This window comes from Poecilia formosa, unplaced genomic scaffold (assembly GCF_000485575.1).
Source record: "Poecilia formosa unplaced genomic scaffold, Poecilia_formosa-5.1.2 Scaffold128, whole genome shotgun sequence".
Taxonomy (NCBI): Eukaryota; Metazoa; Chordata; class Actinopteri; order Cyprinodontiformes; family Poeciliidae; genus Poecilia; species Poecilia formosa.
In genome coordinates, this window is record NW_006800067.1 from 941,775 (window position 1) to 961,124 (window position 19,350).

At 42.5% G+C, this 19,350-nt stretch overlaps 1 protein-coding gene across 3 annotated transcripts in view; it reads left to right on the forward strand.

Moving 5' to 3' along the window:
- The window catches only part of n4bp3 (NEDD4 binding protein 3), a 29,888-nt gene extending 11,989 nt beyond the window's left edge, over positions 1–17,899 (forward strand). Inside the window, exons 1-10 of one of the 3 annotated variants that reach the window (XM_007561557.2) lie at positions 9,478–10,504; positions 12,072–12,352; positions 12,434–12,587; positions 13,546–13,758; positions 13,952–14,073; positions 14,213–14,408; positions 15,646–15,738; positions 15,837–16,100; positions 16,723–16,966; positions 17,148–17,899. In XM_007561557.2, coding sequence (XP_007561619.1) covers positions 12,105–12,352; positions 12,434–12,587; positions 13,546–13,758; positions 13,952–14,073; positions 14,213–14,408; positions 15,646–15,738; positions 15,837–16,100; positions 16,723–16,966; positions 17,148–17,554 — 1,941 coding nt within the window. In that variant the 5' untranslated portion in view covers positions 9,478–10,504; positions 12,072–12,104 and the 3' untranslated portion in view covers positions 17,555–17,899. Of the gene's footprint in view, positions 1–9,477; positions 10,505–11,180; positions 11,339–12,071; positions 12,353–12,433; positions 12,588–13,545; positions 13,759–13,951; positions 14,074–14,212; positions 14,409–15,645; positions 15,739–15,836; positions 16,101–16,722; positions 16,967–17,147 lie in introns of those variants that run through there. The other 2 variants (XM_016676146.1, XM_007561556.2) reach the window with 2 other exon arrangements.
- Positions 17,900–19,350: the final 1,451 nt, after the last annotated feature.

A 19,350-nucleotide genomic window follows, 5' to 3' on the forward strand; every position in this document is an offset into this window, starting at 1 on the left:
CAGCTTGAACTGCAGAGAAAGGGGGAAAGCAGCCTGTCCTGTTATTACTCCACAAGAGGAATGCATATTCTGATCACAGCTGAACTTCTTATCTGTTTTGTTTCTGAGCAGCAGCCTTAGCTACCCAACGTTCTTCCAATGTAGAGAAAAATTGTTGTATAATCAATTTATGTTAGAGCCTTATGATTGTTTTGTATCGAGTTCCTTAAATATTTGTTCTACTAAACCAGTGAAGGACCAGAACAGGAGTTTAAAGGTATGAACACTTTTAGTTCTGTTGTTGCAAATAAAAAGCCACAATCTATCTCACCATAACATGACATAATGATTATTACATGTATAATAATGTAATTTATTATACTTATTTTTTTTTTATTTTGCTATATAGACATAAGCTTTAGTAGAAACATTTATTATCTATTCCGCTAACACTAGTAAAACAAACTATTTGCTGATTCATTCGTCGGCTGCTTAATCAACATGCCGCTCATATCTTACGAACTTTACTTTTCAAGCTGTGTTAATAAGAGTGGTAGATGGCACTGCTTTCATTTTCACACTGTGACTGTCTATGTTGTTTATGACTGGAAATGTTTCCTCACCGACGAGTTTGTTTTTCTTCTACGTGAGCTCAAAGTGTAGCAGCTCCTTTGCAGCCAGTTTTGCAGTGTGTGCAGCAACAGGTGGAGGAGGGGCAGCACTACCTTAACTCGAGCCTTCATACAGTCAGATATTACTCTCACTTTGTCTGGCATCTCATCGCAAGGGATAGTATGGGGGGAATTTGTTAGTAACTTTTTTTTATTTTTATTTTGCTTAGCACCAGTCGATGTCCACGATTTTTTTCCACTAAGTTGTTTTTTCCTTTTGCATTTAATATTTATCCTTCTGGTCTATTTTTGGTCCTGGATTTCCCCCTGAGAACTATTTAAGTTGTTTTTTTTTGTTTTTGTTTTTTTTCCTTCCAAGCAATAATTTTATTAAGCTGACTTCAAGACAAAGCGCCAGCAACATTTCACTGGAATTTCTCCTTCCTTTATTGGATTTATTAACTCTACGCAGCCTCACTGAAACTCTTCTGGCTGAACAAGCTGATTTTCCGAGGAACAACAAACAATCTCTGTGTTTACACTGAAACCAGAGGCGGAAGGAAAGTGCTGATCTCCTGACAGGGCAGACAGCATGTGTCATCGTCTGTATTTACCATTTGACGCGCTGCCTGATTGTTTCCTCCGTATTATGTTATGATCCAACAAAAGCTGCCTGGTTTGTAATCAGTAAAGCATCTGATGTATGCTCTCTTCATTTACGTCTGACCTGGAAAGCATTATTATTATTATTATTATTATTATTATTTTTTAAACACATTCTGTGCATGGTCAATGCATCCAATCTCTGCTGCTGAATCCTAATCAATGTTCAGCCCTGTCCAGTTTGTGCTGAGTGTGGGCTTATCGGCAGGGTGTTTGGATGGATGCATGGACACTCAGTGGAGATGTTCAGGGAAATCTGTTCGGTTATGGATCGATGTGGGAAGCTGTGTAATCACAGAGCAGTGAGTCTCACACGTAGCGCTCCAGGAAACAAAGAGGTCTGTGCTTTAAGTGAACCCCCACAGGCTGTAAAGAATCTAATAAGATGCTGGCTTTCTTGTGCTCTTGGTCTTTATTGGCTCAGTTTACCACCGATTTGACCAACACTGTGATTATGAGGCTAAATGATCAGTCGTTACATTGTTCTCAACGAGGTTCTCGTGGGAACTAATGAGCTTTGGATAACGGACAAAAAAAAAAGAAAAAGTCGTCTTGCCGCACATCAGGTCCTGCAGCAGAGCTAACCGTTCCTTTTGAGCGTTACCAGAACTTGTCAGGTCGACATGCGTTGTGTGATGGTACATTAATAATTACCCAGCGAGAAATGCAAGGAATGTGTGTTTTCCTCGCATGGCTCTCGCTGAAGTTCAGCTCTGCTGATAGCAGCAGCTGGCAAACACTTTGCAGGCTTCGCCTACTAACAAGGTGCACAGAATGACATTTGGCTGTTTGCTTTTCTCACAAATTCCTGTAAAGCTACGTAGGGAGAATTTTCAGCATGGTGTTGCTTTTATTTATTGCAAAAAAAAAAAATAACACACAAAACAACCAAAAGTTAGTGTGATGGTCCAACATGATTCTAGGCACAAATGCTCTGTAATAAACTCACACAGTGGTGGAAATCCTTATGTGGTGTTAAGCATACTTTGCACATGGGAGGTGTCTTTTTAAGGATCTTAGTTCAGCTTGCAGTTTTTTATTTACTGAAGATGTTTTGTGATACTCATATGAGGTATTTAGGAGGAAGTATCGACAGACACCAAGTCTCAATCTGATATTAGAGCCTGTCATAGCTTCCTACTAAAATCCTGACATGAATCTAATCTTATCAATTCATGTGACAGTAAAAAAAGAATCCACACTTTTATTTTAACCATCCAGAAACGTGCAAGCATCCTGCTTTACTGGAAAACAAGGCGACAAATTAAAGTTGTGTAGGGGATTCAGCTCCTGCACATTACCTCAGTTTAACTAAACATATGCGTATGTTTTTTTTATTATTAGTTCAAAGGTCAAGATAAGGAGTTAGAGACATCATAGCTCATTTATTTCTACCTTTAAAGAGGTAGTTCAGAATGGAAGTCCAGATTCAGACTTAAAACAGCTCCAGACTCAGTAACTGTGGTTGTTTATGTCAGCGTCATTTGACGAACCTCTAAGCCACTGCTACGTTTGAATCGGATGACAACACCAAGTAGAGCTACCTGATGTAAACATCGTCTTTCAACAGCACCACACTTTGCAAATCTTAAACTATCCCTTTAACTGAGTTGCAGACTAAAAACCAATTACAGTATTTCCTGGACTATAAGTTGCATCAGTTGAAAACTGAGTCACAAAGAGGGAAAAAGAGAGAGACGCATGCGGTGTAAATCCGGGGTGACTGGGGAGGCGGTTTCGTTGCAACACCAAGAGGGTCTGCCTGCAAAGTAATTCATATTCACCTCCTTGGCAAACATCGGGGCGTGGAGGCATAGCTGCACCACTCACAAGCCTCAACAGATGTAAAAGCAATTTCGAAAGGTAGCATCGACAGATCGACATAGCCATCTAGACGGGCTACTGTAGGTAAACCTGACGATGTACCACAGATCATCATAATACAAGCAGCACGTTCTATATTTACCCAACCAGTCAGCCCTCCGGTTCTGGCTTTCGGCCCACAGTTAGCTTTCCTGACGGCTGCCGACGGCAATGCTTAATGCGTGGTTCATGTCCGTCACTATAAATTAATATTTAACACATCAGTCACAAAATGCTTCACGAGGAGGGAAAAAACTACATATAAGTCGCACCTGGCTATAAGATGCATCACCAGCCAAACTATAAGAAGCGTGGCTTATGTCTGGTATTTAGAGTAGGAGCAAAGTTTTTATCTTATACTTGCAACTTTATTAGCTCTTAATAACAATGATTGACAGCTTAATTGAACGGATTATCAATCAACTGGGGGAATGTAGCAGAGAGTAGCGTCTAAAGCCCATTCAGCCTTAAAGTCAACCTTGCAATGTTGATCTTCTGTCTGTTTTGTCTTCACGACTGGTTTTTACTAATCCCAACATCATACCTCCTGCCATTGTGCAAAGCATAGTGTAGCAACGCAATGTTTGAACAAGAACTGCTTGTAGGCCAGCAGCTTCATCCCGGCTGAGCTGCGGTGGAAAAGGTGGGACTCGTTTGAATGTTGAAAGATTTGCATGTATTTAATGGGGTAAAGCAAGGAAATGACATCTAAGGAGATATAATTGGAAAGTAATTGTATTTCTGATCAATATTAGCAATTATCAATATATTATAGGTTATGATGAGCAAGTATTTGAGCCTATTTCTTTAATAAATCATCCCTGACTGACGCAGGACAGCAAAAAAAAATCCCCCAATTTTACATCACAAAGGCAGACTTTTCACCTTTGTATCCAGGTGGATGGATAGGAAGACTTAACACAATGTGTGTTTGTGTGTGTTTGTGTAGAGGGCAAAGGGATTTCACTTAAAACAACACCGAGGTCGGGCCCGTATCCATATGCTGCGTGTACTAATCTCTTTTTATCTCGCACATGCACACGAGCGAACCCGCTCGCTGAACCCCCGTCCTGACAGAGGGATCAGCACCGGCATTAATCTATACAAAGTTTGGGATTATTCCACTAAGCTGCTGTCGGACTTGACAAATTTGAGGTTTGGAAATAAAATATTGTTGTTTTTCTTTTTTTCACAGATTTATTTCTAAAGGGGCAATATAGCGGGATTGTTTTTCATAATTTAAAAATAACATGTCTTGGTGATCGATTTAGGTTAAAAGAGGAGGCCCCTGTGAATGCGCTCTCCCCTGGGTGCTGTCTTATGTAACATCAGCCAGATCCAGATCAATGGGGTTTCATGAAGCTGCAGTGAAACCAGCCGCTCCAGATAACCTCTGGCTACTCTAATCAGGACCAGTAATTGAATGCTGGGCAGAAATACAATACTGTCCAGTCAACACGGCTGTAAAAGCCTAAATATACAGTTCCAACTTCCCTGATGAGGAAACCCACCTCAGCCGCTCTGCCACAGTGGAAAGAAAGCTTGACAGTTTAAAGAGTAAGGCAATGTGATATCTATGAAATATGTAAAAGTACGGCAAGCTTGATCATTTCTCTGGCTGCATTCATACTCAAGTAATCAATGGTGCTTTGTGTAAGGCACTAATAACAAAACGGAAAAAAAAATCTGACATATTCCCTTTTGTAAATTTTAAAAATCATCACTTTCTCTCATTAGTGAGGAACTTCACTGTTTCCCCAGGGTTTATATTTGTTTGGCTTTCTCTTTTTTCCTCAATATATTTTACTCCTGAGTTCAGACAACATCAAAAACCTTTTATTTTGATTATCAGAATAAAAGTTTGGGCTTTTCGTCCTGACGTGAAGATTAGTTTCGATTAAAGTTTATCTTTCAACTCATTTTCTAACGGGGCTCCAATGCAGACACTTTTACACGTTTTCACATTTTTGGCTATATCGACTTCAATGCCATTAAACTGAGTATTGAAATTAATGACAATCTTTAATTGATGCAGAAAGATTGCTCTCAGGTAATAATTAGGTTTTCTGATAAGAAGATTTCTACATGTTTGATGCAAAACATGCAGAACCCTTATTCAATTGTTATTTTAAAATATACTTACACTTTTTTTTATTTGATTGTTACGCTAACGGCATTTGTTTCATTGTACTCCATTTTTTATTTTTTATTTTACTGAGGTGCAAAGCAGACTTTTGGACCAATTTCCGTTTCTCTTTAACAGGCTGTTTAAAGTGGTCTTGTCTTTGAAAAATGCTGAATAAATTCAGACATTTACACTGTTGCGCATGAAAAATTGGACCCCCGACTTGTTTCCTGGTAAACTGAGATTCAGTCTTATTCCTGTAACGTGGAAACGTGCAGTCTGGTGGTAATGAGGAATAAGTGGCTCTAATTGCATAGTATTGTCAGAACTTCCAGAGTGAAGCCTCTGCTTTGTCTGTCTTCTCAAAGGCACCCTGTATCTGCAGCTCTGACTAAATATAACCTTCGACCTCCATAAAGTCTGGGGCCGTCGTCATCAATAGAGACAGTGTGAGGCTGAACACGGCCCCTTCAGCCGTATCGCCGTCGTGTCCAGCCGCCACTGAATTATGACCCACGTCTCACTGGAGCGCTCCTTGTCCTCTCAAGTTGACCTTTCAGGCAACGCAGAACGCTCTGTCTGCTCTCAGTCGGCAAACAGACGGCAAGAATTTGCAGAAAAGCTTTGACGAACTGCTCCGCGTTTAAGTTGAACTTGAATCCAGCCTTGCTGCACTGATACAGGGTGATAAATATCAGAAGGAGCAGCACTTAATGACCCCGATTTCAACATGTTTCTCTTCTGCGGCCTCAGGATTTGCTAAGAGAAACAAAGTCTGCCTGATCCCCTCCTTTACGTAATAAATAACCTGCTAACAATTACAAACAGCTCTCGTCTGGGGCTGCCAAGCCCTGCAGCCACAGACACTTCCACTCCTTACGTCCTGACATGTATAGTAACGCAGTGGAGCTCTCCTTTAACTTAAATGTAGTGAAGATCCGTCTTGATATGGCCTCTGGAGCAGCTTAAAGCTCGGTCACATCGAAGGAAAGTTTTACTTGCTCTCATTTTATAGAAATGTGTACCGGCCGATTCCCTAACATGTAGGTTTTCCTTTTTAAATCCTTTGACTGTATTTCTTTGACAGAGTACCAGAATACAGGATATTTCACCATTCTTTGACTTGGGAAGTAAAAACCTCACACCAGTATCAATCAAAGGTTGAAAACATTTTCCTCATGTATTAATAATGGACTCGTGTCACTAGTTTTCATCTGACGTGGAGGTTATGATGACTTTTAGGTTTGTGACAGTATAGACGTACCATATTAATATTGACCGATCATCCAGTAAGGTGGGCTCAAACATGTTTAAAGGAATATTTCCAGTGCTAATATGTAAAATAAGTGCATTTGGAGGAGTCACGGTGAGACTTGAAAACACGAGAACTGTCAAGCATGGTGGTGGCAGCATCATGCCATGGAGTTCTATTACCTTAAATGCTCATTTTATATGATTAATTAGTCCCAGCTTAATCTGTCCTTCATGAATAATCTGAAAATGGTGAAAACAAGATATAGAGTAAGCTTCCCTTGCCGGCTGCCATCAATATTAGCATATCATCTCTAATTAGCTTTATGAGTTTAGCATTCGCATTAGCAAAATGCATGGTGTCAATCCAGTCGCATGTTGTACTTTTCTGTATTTTGGCCGTTTGAAATTTGGTACCGACACACGGGCGTTTTCCACAACCACCAGCTGTGAAAACCCAGTGAGCCGGGCTGGCTTTTCATCGAGCTTATGCAACGCAACAGCGAGCACTGCTGCGTGGGAGCACGAGCTGCAGCTCGCGACGTATCCGAGTCGAAACAAACCTTGATCGCGCGCGCTCGGAGAACAGAGGCAGCGGGGCGCAGGATCAGGTGCTGCTAACTGTAAATACTGTTTTCATCAGGATGGCGCTGAGTGACCGGCTCCTCCGTGGGGCTGGGAGTATTTCCAGCATTACAAACCGACGAGCCACAGCTTGCGCTCCCGTCAGGCATCTCTGGAATTTGGTTTCTGCGTCCTGAACCGGTTGTCCACGAGGGTTTTAATATTCCCTCTTCACACTGAAGTGTTTCACTGAAAGGTTCCCGTTCTCGATGAGAGACCTGGTTGCAATACATAAAGAGACTGTCCCCGAAGCCCTCAGCGTGAGGGCTTTGTTCTTCTTGTGCGCTTAAGTTAAGTGGTGATTTTGCAGCTTTGGAGAGGAGTTGCAGTCGCTGATGCCTCTGCTCTGTATTCAACAAAACGTCTTTGATGAAAGTTTGAAACATATATTTTTCAGAAGATGGAAGGAAAAGTGCTCGGTTCGAAACGCTATTCTCACTTCCAAACCAGCTCATCGGAGCTCTAAGGAGGACGGAATAAACACACACACACACACGCACACACAACACTTTTCAATTAGACCGTAACTGTTCGAGGCTGGCATCGCTTTGATCTGTGCACGTGTGCATGAGCGTGTGTGAGTTTTAAGGAGGTGTGTTGCATCTCGGGTGGGGGTGGCCCCTCGTCTGGTCTGGGCCGGGGCTGTAAATCTTGCTGCGTCTCCTGGTGTACTCTGGGCCCGTAAACTTGAAGGCAATTACGGGAAAAAACAACCGGGATGCGAGATTTCTTCAGTCCCGCAGGATTTGTGGCCGCAGCCTAAATGGATCGCCGCTCTGTCCGTATACCCAAAACGAACATGGCCTCGCCTCGATCCACCTCGGCTCCGAGCTCAGCTTCCCGTCGAGCATCGATTGACTTCTTGGATGCGTTTCGCACAACGAACAAACTTAGTAAAGAAATGAGACTAAGAATACCACGCCCGACCTTGACCGTGGGGGGTGGATTAGGCTTTTCACGCTCATTATTTATTTACGTGAAATCAAACGCATTGATTCGTGCACACTCAGCAAGATCTGACCCACACTTACTTTTAACACGTCTTACTTGGACACAAAAGGATTTGATAAATCAGCTGCACCAAAAAAGAGGGAGCACTTGTTCTCCCTTAGTGTCGTGCAATATCCTATTATAATAAACATTATCATTGATTATGAGGCTTGGTCTTTATTTTACTGGCTTATTAGTAGCCGGATGCTTCAGCAGAAAGTTTCATATCAGGGAGGAAATGGGACCTCATGCATATAAACATGAGCAGCTTGGGCTGCTTTGATCTGGGCCTGGCTGAGAGCCCTGAATAGAGTGGGCTGGAGTTGCACAGCTCTCTCTCTCTCTCTCTCTCTCTCTCTCTACTTACCTATTTTAACCATTTACATAATTGCTATAACTGTCCTGGCCAGCAGTGTGAGGTGCTCAATAAAAGTGGATTGTGCTGCAAATGAGAGGAGATCCAAAACAAGAGCTTTGTGTACGAAAGAGCGGAGCAGCTTTAGCTAAGCGAGCGTGTTGTTAGCGTTAGTTTGTGTTCACTGAGCCAAAGTGCCTTCAGGCGGGCGGCAGGACGGTCTGCTCGTTGCTTGGGATGAGCCCACTTATGATCTTTGATGCACAGAGAAAACTGCCTAAGCATCCTTGACCGTCTTTTAGAGGTTCAAGATGAAAGTAATGGCCATAATCTACTCTCTGCTGCTAACAAGTTTCCAAACATCAGAAGGGCTTTTCATTTTCTAATTTTTTTCTTCTTCATCTTTTATGCAGGAAATAAAATATTTGGTTAGATTACGATTCCAGCAAAGCTTCTGAATAAAAGAATCCCTGAAATGCACGTGGTGCTTATTACTGTGTGAAACGACTACATAGCACAGGACACGTGGGTGCAAAGTCCAAAGTGACCGCTCGATATTTGAACATTTGCCTCATGTCCTTCTCCCCTGTTCTTGTTCCAAACTTTTCCGATGTATTTGCTTTGCAAAGATACAGCCTTTAGACTAAGATGCACACTTGCTTTCTGAATCAGAGCATTTTACAGCCTCAAATTGTAAATATGTTTGAACGTAAATCAACATATGTTTGGAAGACAGCGAGAAACTTAAAAGTGCATTTTTCTTACATAAAACGGCTTTTTAAGGCCTATGGTAGCAAAAATTTGCTACCATAGTCTCTGAAAGTTTGTAACTGTATCTGTGAACAGAAAATGTATTGTTTTGGCGCTGAAAACGACCTTTTTAAGCGGGATTAGGACGAAGCCACTCACTGGCAACACAGACCAAGGATGAGGTGAACATACAGACACCAAGCATAAAGAAAAAGTGGTTGAGCAAATCAAAATAAAAGCTACAGAAGAGACTATAGGTTTCTCCTCAACCTCCAAAAACAATGTCTCTCCACACTTTTTGCCACCAGTATTAGGGAACTAACCCAAGGCTGAGGTCACAGCACAGTTTGCGCCACGGTTGCTCTCTGGGCGTCAACCTGAACGGAGGCCTTTGTTTCCACCCTCAGTCATATTTATAGTCGGAAATAGAGCCGGGTGCCAGTGCGTGTTTTATGGTCTCCGGTAGTTTATGACTGCTGGCGGTGTTGATGCACGGGAACAGAGAGGGTCATAAGGATAAAATCAATAGTGCACCTTAATGAGGTTGACTGAAAAGAAGGGGAGGAGGGGACGTGTGGGTGATCAGAAAGTGAGAGGAATCAGAGGGGTGACGGGAGGAAACAGTGCATGGTGTGTGGGGGGTGAAGAGGCTCTTAGGGCCTTCAGGTGGGTGTTTGAATCGCTTGGCAGCTGGTTTAGTTTCATAAAAATTCTGCAGAAATTGCTCATTGTTCGCTTACATTACAAAATGTTCACACTCAGCTGGAGCTTTTCTGATGCTGGGCTCGACGTCTTGAGACACACCGAATGGTTTATCGGTGATTTTTTATTTTATTTTTTTCCCCAGAGACTTTAGAAAACTGTGCTTCAGAACTTGATTAAAATGTGGAGTTTATGTCCTTTGGAGGGAAAAAATTGAGTTGTAGTAACCCAGTTGGATCCGAGTTACGTAACAGATTTGTCATGAAAAAAAAAAACAAACCAACAACAACAACATGACCCTGCAGTGCCGCTACCTCACATGATCCTGTGCTCTTTTGATTTGCTTCAAGTAAAGAAAGGCTCGTCAAGCACTGCAGCTACCTCAACCTCGTTTGATAGGAGATATTTTGCATTTATTTGTTCTTCCATCATGGCATTTGCATGGCGGTCAGGATGTGTGGGTTGGTCCTGCTGAGTTGTTGTTGTTGTGCTGTGAGACAGCTGACTGCAGAGACAAACACAGCTGAAGGAGACGCATGTCAGCTCACCTTTGTCCTCCGGGGACAGACGTCCACACATACTGTCGGCGGGGTAAGCAGGGGAGTTTATTTCAGCGGAGAAGGAAGGAATAATGTTTGTTTCGTTGTTATTGTGTGTCGTAACCTTTCAGGTTTCTTTAAAGTGCCTCCACTGCTTTGTGAACTTGCACATTTATCGTGTTTACTACCGTTTACAATCATCGCTAGAGCAACAAATGTGGTGAAATACCGACTAGAGGTATTTATGTCGCAAAATATTTGTAGGTATTCTGATACATTCAAATAAATTATGGAAAAGAACTGTGCCTTGAATTTACTGTTGCTTGCAGAGTAACACACGTCTAACAAGCTCATATTGGTTTGGCTTCTTAGCAGAGATGGAGCTTAAAGTTTGCCATATATAAATGTGATTGTTGGCACGCCTTAGATTTTCACACTAAAACTCTGTGTGCTGCACGGCTAAAATCTTCTCCAAAAATGTACATTTATTTTTTTAAGGGAAAGTGTAGCGCCCTCCTTTCAGCCTGCTGACTGGCAGTGCACAACATCAGGTGTGTCCGCTCCATGCAGCCGGACCTTTTATTGTCCCATTGAAGGGACATTTCATGGGACACACCTTGAACATTGCTAATTATTCTCCACAGAAAGTTGTAACTCACATTTTTCTCAACATTTTCTTCAAATCTCTTATATTTTAATCTTTTTTTTTGTGTGTCCATCGCTAAAGCTCAATGGTAACAGTGCCAAGCAAAAACATACAGGCTCCAAAAAGAAACACTGAAAAAGTGCCATTGTTGTTGTAGGCTGCTACGTCCTTATCAGGGATCTGCAGCTTCATGCTCAGGGCTCGTGTGCTGGTTTGACAACTGTCTGCACAAAAGCAAAGGTGAGCAACAGTTTGGAAAGAGGAAAAGATGACTGTAGAGATTTGCCACCTTTAGTAGGAACTAATCCAACAGTTTTCATGGTGCAAGACAAAGAAAAACTGTGAGCTTAGTGACTTAGTGATTAGCAAGCCAAGAAATATTTGTCTGAATTTGGACATGAAGCATGTTCACAAAAAGATTTTTGCACGATAATGTCTGCTAGATTGATTTCGTAAAGTAAGTCCAAATAACACGTGGCAGCCATATTGGATTATAAGATCATATCTTTAAGGTTATGTCTTAATTCCATTATTTGTGTGTTCATAAACGGGAAATGCAGATTGCTCTTCAATTTATGCATCGGCATGAACTGGAAATTTCCTGAATTCTAAGTATTTGATCTGCTGATCGAACTAAGTTGAAGGCAATCGAGGGGAAAACTGAACGATTTCAATCTCTGGCTGAGAACATTTCAGAATCTAATAACAGGTTCGTAGTTTTGTCTGAGAAGCTCTTTCCCAAACAGATTTCTGTTTGTCTCTCCTTTACTGATTATAATCTTCTACTGTAGCTCTGTAATGTTCTGAATCATCAAACTCGAGGCATGTAATTTGTTTCCAAAGAAGCCAAGCATGCCTCGGCAGGAGGTTCATGATGCTATCTTTGAACCAAGACATCGTCAAGGTCCAATTGTTCACCTTTGCCAGTCCCACCTACTCTTGTGATCGACCTGTTTTTATCCTCCTTTCGCAGGTCTCTTTACCTCCCCTCAGCCTCTCGTAATCAATGGCAACCTCGGTCCAAACTCTTCCCGTGACGCGTGGTCCCACCCAAAACTTCCGCAGCCCTTTCCCCGCCTCCCCCCTCTCCTCACTCTGCGGCATGGGAAGCGTAGGGAGCCTGGTGGAGAAGCCGGATGTGTCTCCGACTAAAGGTAACCGCGCGGTGCCTCAGGTGAGACCTAGACAAACCAACGGCCTCCTGAAGAAAGGCCTGACCCAGAGAGAGCTACTGAACTACCTCAACATCACCAGGTGGGTTCTGCCGCAGAGCAGCAGGTACCTCTGCGGGACGTTTCGTTGAGATGTCGCCTGACTTCCTGCGCTTCCCAACAGAAAAGAGCCCAAAGCGGGGCCGAGCGGCGACGGCAAGAGGGACGTCATCGGAGGCCTGGTGGAGGATGACGTTTTCGCCAAAGTCTACAGTAAAGATGGCACTGAAATAGACCTGACTAAAAGCTCACTGCCGAGCGGGAGCAAGTACGAAAAGGTGAATGTACGAGAATTTACGCTGTATATTTAAAAAAAATAAAAAAGAATGTCTTTACATGAGCATCAGTTGTGTTACATCATGGAAAACCTAGAACTTTTTCCACGTTTTGTAGAATTACCGCAACAAACACTTCCCATAGAAACACAAAATGTTTCAAATCAATACGGCCATATCTCTAATCAATGATCAAATCAATGATCAAATCAAAGTAGAATATGTTGGTCAGGGTTTTTTTATTTCAGAATAATTATTTTTAATTAGATCTAGTTAGATTTAGATCCAGACTTTAACTAGGCCATGTTATCCCCAGGATAGTATTTAGAGGTATTTTATTAAGGGGGACTGAACATAAGCGTTATACATTTTCATTTGTAAAAAAATAAAAAAGTAACATTTTTCTTCATCTTTATCGATCACATAAAATACTAATAAATCACACTGCAGCTTACAGTTGCAGTGGGACAACATGTAAACATACTCAAGGCATGAAATTACTTCAGCAAGGTACCGTATTAAACTGTTTTCTGGAAAACGTATGCGTTATTAGATTAGTAATACAAGTTATCAGTTTTACTACAAGTACTCTTTGTACAAATGATTCACAGCCAGTGAAAAGGCTCCTTGGGGTCGTGGTAAATTGATTAGCAACACTTTCATATATTTCCTGCAGTATGATGCAACACCCTCGAATCCTTTTAGGAGCATAAATCAGTCGCAGATGTGATCCACCTCAGCAGCACCGATTGAAAAATCCGCCACTTGCAAGTGTTCTGAATTTATTGCGGTGATCAGATCTCTCTTCTTCTTTTTTAGGGTTAGGGTAAATTGATCAATGCTGAAAACACAGAGGGTGTAGTAGCATTGATTTCATCAGAACATTGCGACTCATGTTACGTAACCCAGCTATCATTGCTGCTTACGCCTCTTTGTACCTTTGTTTGCCATTTTTTCTTAGGTTCGGTTCAGGTCTTCTGCATTCAAACCCGTCACCCCTAAAAACTTCAGCTCCATGCAAAACCTCTACCCCTCCTCCAAGTCGGAGGACATGGATCACGGCCTTTCTAATGGACTGCACAGAGCGTACGGCCACATCTCCAAGACCGTCTCCACCTCATCTTCATCTTCCTCTCCCTCCCGTCATGGAGGACCGACATCATGTGGTAACAAGGTATCCTGATCCGGCTTTATTAGCTTAGCGTCTTCTGTCGTTAGCTAGAAATTTGCCGAATTAATCACTCGTTAGATGCATGATCCAGGCATGTTGCGCCACGAATTACCTTTTTTATTTTCAAGCATTTCCGTCAAAGGCTGCAATCACGCTCCACATAAGCTGAACAACCGTATAAATTCTGACTTTGCAGGCCGTCTCCTCGGTGCAAGTGATGAGCCACGAGGATGACAACCTGTCAGACTCGGGCCATAACTCCATGAGCAGTCTGCCGCCGTACCGCCCTCCGTTCCGTCCACATCTGTCTCACATCAGGTCGGCCGCTACATCCAATGTCTTCTCCGCTGATCTTTGAGTTCCACAGATGTGGTTTTTCGTTGTTTTTCCTGACTGTGTGGATCGTGAAAAGTAACGAGATTTTAACAGCTTCTGTGGTTTCCTATCCTTTCCCCAGCGCTTCCATGGGCCACATCAACACCATCGGCTCGTTGGATCGGACCTCTCAGGGCCTGAAGGCCGCCGGGTCGGGGGGCGTGGCTATGGGGGAGGTAGCATGCCGAAGCATGGCCACCCTGAACCGCCTGACCCCCTACGGCAGCGAGGCTCCGCCTCCTTATGAATGGACGCTGTCCCTCTCAGTGGAGGACGTGGTAAGGGATAATGAGCCCAACTTAATGACTGATTTGAAACTTTTGCTTCGTGGTAAAGCCACCAACGTTTAAGACAAATGACCTGTAGTGCTTTATCAAGTCAGAGGCCTCTAAAGCACTTTACACTACATTCACCCATTCACACGCTGCTGGTGGTTAGCTACATTGTAGCCACAGCCGCCTGTAAGCCGCCCCGCTTACAGAACGAACCCCTACCTCCTGAGCTGCTGTAATTTATTTTATAGATTGTGAAGTGAAAGGAAAATGATTTTTACGGATTCTTTTCATAAATATAAGCCTGAAAAGTGTGGCATGCTCAGGTATTTACCCACCTTTAATCTGATAAATCCAAAATAAAATAATTCCTGGAGTTTCTGAAGCAGTGTAATTTAATCTCAGTTCAACTGCGATTTGGTGAAGATCTCTGAGGTGAATTAGCCAACATTAGAGAACAAACAGGTCAGAGAGAAAGTCGTGTTCAATGCTACGCTTTGGTTATAAAAAACAAGCTTTGCACGTCTTCAGCAGAACTGTTCGGTCCGGTCGTTGGAAAATAGAAAAAGTACAGCACAACTTCAATCGTGACATGACTTGTGAATGAGAGGATTAATCGCATACGCAGCCAAGGGACATCATGTGGTAACTATTAGTAACTCCTCAAATCTGTCCTTTCTGGAAAAGTGGCAAAAAAAAAACAAAAAAAAAACAAAAAAACATTGTGAACAGAAAAATAGGTCATTCTACCACAAACGGTGTAAAAACACAACTTTTCTCCTTTGTGCAAAACACATCTGGTGGAAAAGCAAAGCTTGAACAAATGTTTCCGTACCCTGAGACGTGGCGATGGCTGCCTGGGTTTGTGGGGAAGCTTTTCTTCAGATGAGGGAGGTCAAATATAGAGCAAGTCCTGAAAGAAAACCTCTTAGAGGTCTGCATGGTACAGAGCTTCCCCGTCCGACTGTACAATCGAAGCTTGTTCATGTCTTAGAGTGAATAAATCCAGAATCTGTATGAAGATCTGAAAGTTAATGTTCACAGGTGATCTCTATCTAATCTGACGTACTTTGCAAAAAAGAAATGCGTGAAAATGTCAGATTTTCACACATATGGTCCTTTTTTTTTTTTTTTCTAAGAGACAGAAGTTTGTTGTAGTAACATGACAAAATAAGGAAAGGTTCTAGGGGTGTATTTACTTTTGCCAACCTCTGTAAGTTATTGGTGCCACTGCGTCTTCCAGGTGCGGGATCTGGAGGAGCGCCTGGTGGAAAAAGAACACGAACTGAAACAGATGAGGAGGAACCTGGACGAGAGCGAGGGCGCCATCGCTCAGGTGAATCTCATTTTCGATCTGAACGCCACTTCATTTTTTAAAAACATTTTCATCTTTATTTTCCGTCCGCGCTGACCCCATCTGCTTGCCACCTGCAGGTGTTCGAAGGGAAGCAGCGTCTGTGGGAGAAGGAGGTGGAGGAGCTGAAGCGCCTGTACGCTGCCAAGCTACGTCAGGTCTCGCAGCACGCCCAGCGCTCCCAGCGCAGCATGCAGTTGGAGCTGTTCAGGGCCCAGCAGGAGAAGAACCGCCTGCAGGAGGAGCTCGACGGCCTGAAGCGGGACGTGAGCCGGGACGTGAGCCGGGACGCCACGGCCGCGCCAAAGGCGACCAGTCCGACTCTGGAGGAGACGCAGTGGGAGGTGAGAAGAGTTCAGGCGAAAGGAGCGACGCTTTGGGGTGGGGGGAGGATATGTCTAGGGTGCATGCCACACTTTTCAGATTTTTTTTTTCTTTTTGTGGTGAAAAAACTTTTGAAAATCATGCATCTTTTCAATACTTTGCACTGGAATGCAATATATACCACAAAATGTATTTTTTAAACTAGTTTCTAGTTCAAATATCTTAGTAATCTTGAAATAAGACAAACTAATTTTTCAGCAAGCTTGTTTTAAATCAGTAATACCTTAACACTGATGAAAAAGTAAAATAATCTGCCAGTGGAACATGACATTTTTCCCATGTCATAAGCTAAAATGTCTTGTTCCGCTATTTAAGTTACAACTGGTACTTTTTCCATCAATATTAAGGAGTAATTGACTTAAAATAAGCTTAGTTAGTCTTGTCTTTTTTTCTAAGTGTACTAAAGTATTTGCACTAGAAACTTAGGCCAAAAATACTTAGTAAGATTGTGTGGTTTTGCAGTGCAACTCTGAATCTTTCTCTTTTTTTTTTCTTTTTTTTCTAAAAAAACAAAAAAGAAATGTCAAAATCCTATAGAGTTTTCAACAATGATTTTATTTGTCATGTTGTTGTCTTTCTCAGGTTTGTCAGAAGTCAGGGGAGATCTCGTTGCTGAAGCAGCAGGTGAGGGACTCCCAGGCAGAAGTGACCCAGAAGCTGAGCGAGATCTTCAAGCTGAAGACGCAGCTGAGGGAAACCCGGACGGAGCTGCGCAACAGGGAGGCTCAGATAGACGCTCTGAACATCATCCTGCAGGGGACGCAGCGCGGCAGGTGTTCCTCCGCCGGAGAAAGCAGAAAAGGAGCCGAAGAGACTCCATCAGCGGGTATCTGTGGCTTCGTGTTTCCAATTTTAGATCCAAAATCGGGTTATAGCTGTGTAACCAGGTCAGGAGTACAGAGCTGTGAGCATTTACCAGAAGCTGGTGTCTTTCGTAATCTTCCATTCATGATTTTTTTTTTTTTTGGGGACTCCAGCTGAATCCACTTGAACTTTTTCTTTCGCAGGCAGCTCTGGGGGTCCCACAGAAGAGCGTCTGCGAGCGGAGCTGCTGCTGGAGCGACGTCAGAGCGAGGCCCAGGCCACGGCCTTCGAGGAGGAGAGGAACACGTGGCAGACGGAGAAAGACAAGGTCATCCGCTACCAGAAGGAGCTGCAGGCCAGCTACTTGGAGATGTATCACCGCAACGAAGCCCTGGAGAGGGAGCTGCAGCAGCTGAGGGCGGGCGGGGCGCGGGAAGGAAGGGGAGGCAGCGCAGGAGGAGGAGGAGGAGGAGAAGGAGGAGGAAGCAGAGAGGGGACAACTGAGAAGGAGGCGAAGGAGCCGACAGCTGACAGAGCAGCAGGAAAACAAGAAGACACGCCTTCCTCGAGTCTGCCGTGGATAGACAGGATTGAATCGTCTGAAATTTGAATGTGACACACTTGTTTGCAATGCAAACTGTTTTCTCCGAAAGCATGGACCTACGTAAGAGCAAGTCTGCCTGGGAAAAAAAATAAAAAATGAGACACAAAATACACAAACTTAGAGATTATTTAAAAAAAAAATTATTTACCAAATCAAAATCCTACACAACTTACTAAATCTCTGAAAAGGATGACAGGATGTGCTGCTGGATTAGTTGTGGTACCAAGTAATCAAGATTAAAAAAATATAAAGTCAGAAGTAGTAGACCTAAAAAAATAAAAAAAAAAGGTTGACATAAATAATAATAGTAATTAAACTGTGCTAAACCTTTGACCCTCATTGGAGCCACTTTTTTAAAAAAAAGTACAAATTATGTGTCGATTTACCTAAACGAAGCTTGTAAATTGTGAAATTTGGGAATGAAAAAAAATCTTAAAACAAAAACAGCTCAGTCAGAACAAAGAAAAAAAAAACATGTCAATGTGAAACTTTTGACTGACAATCTTGAAATGGGAACCTATTATATAATTTCTCATGTGTTTTTGTGGTACAACAAAAGAGCTTCATAGATTCCCATCTGACCCCCCGCACTGCTTCTGCACCTTGATTGTATTATATTGCCCTTTTCCTGTAAGAGTCCAGGAACGATCACATCCTTCTGGACGTTTTCACGCCGACGCTCGTCTGTTGTGCCACGTTTATCCTCAGCAGAATAACTGCAAAATAAAAGCGCTGCCTGAGACTCGTTTAAAATGATCTTATTGGTGACGATAACCAAAGCATTCAAATAGTGACCCAACAAGCAACTAGCTGTTGACTGGAATCAGCTTCACTGGCTGGTTGGAAACTAGATAGTTCACTCTTTGCTGTGGATGTTGTTACTGAGTGAAGAAGGTTTATAGTTGACTACTTTTAGGATCAAAATCGTTTAATAAAGGAGCATTTTTGCTGCTCCTACTTCTGCAGCTTTTGTTGCTTTACACCCAACTTTTCAGAAAGGAAAAGGAGCCCATCTGCCACGTTAGGTTATTCCCACCATGGGAACGTTTTTGTTCAACTCACAGAGGAGACAGTTGACCATAAGCACATCTTCACCAGATACCATGAAGGCTGAATATGTTGCTTTAGAAAACTTGGCTGCCTTTAAAAACCTCAGAATGAAGTAGGCGTGTGTGCATTCTCTAGGGTTTTTTAAACTGTGGCTTTATTTAGATGAACTCAAGAAATCCCCAGCCTACTCATCTGCAAACAACAAATACATGAATGAATTACATGACAGTGATGTAGAGCTAGTTGGAACCTTTTTTGTTTTTTCAAGCACACTGATCTCTGGCCTGGACACAGTGGAGAAAACCATTACAAAAGTCCAACTGTGCAATGTGTGCGAGAGAGTTGTCATGGGTTAATAAGCATGTTGTTACTATTGATCTCAATAGGTTTATATTCAAGGCAACCATGTTGGATTTTGAGGTCAGAGTTGGTGAGAAACTTTTCTGTAAGTTTTCCAAATACGGGGTTGAAAATCTAAAATTTCCAAAAGCAGAATAACTTGCATGAATCCTTCAAAGGGTTCTAATGCATTAGACTGGGTTTTATTGCTTTGTATTTATGACACAACAAACTGGTAAAGTGAAAGTCCAGATTAAAGATGGTAAAGCCAATGATTAAATTACTAAAAACCCAGGCAGAAGGACTTTACCTGCTGGTATAAATTAGGGTCGCTTACGGCAGGAAGGCACGGAAGAAATATTTTCAACGCCAATTCAGTTATGGCTCTTCACATAAGCTGAAACAGTCAAATT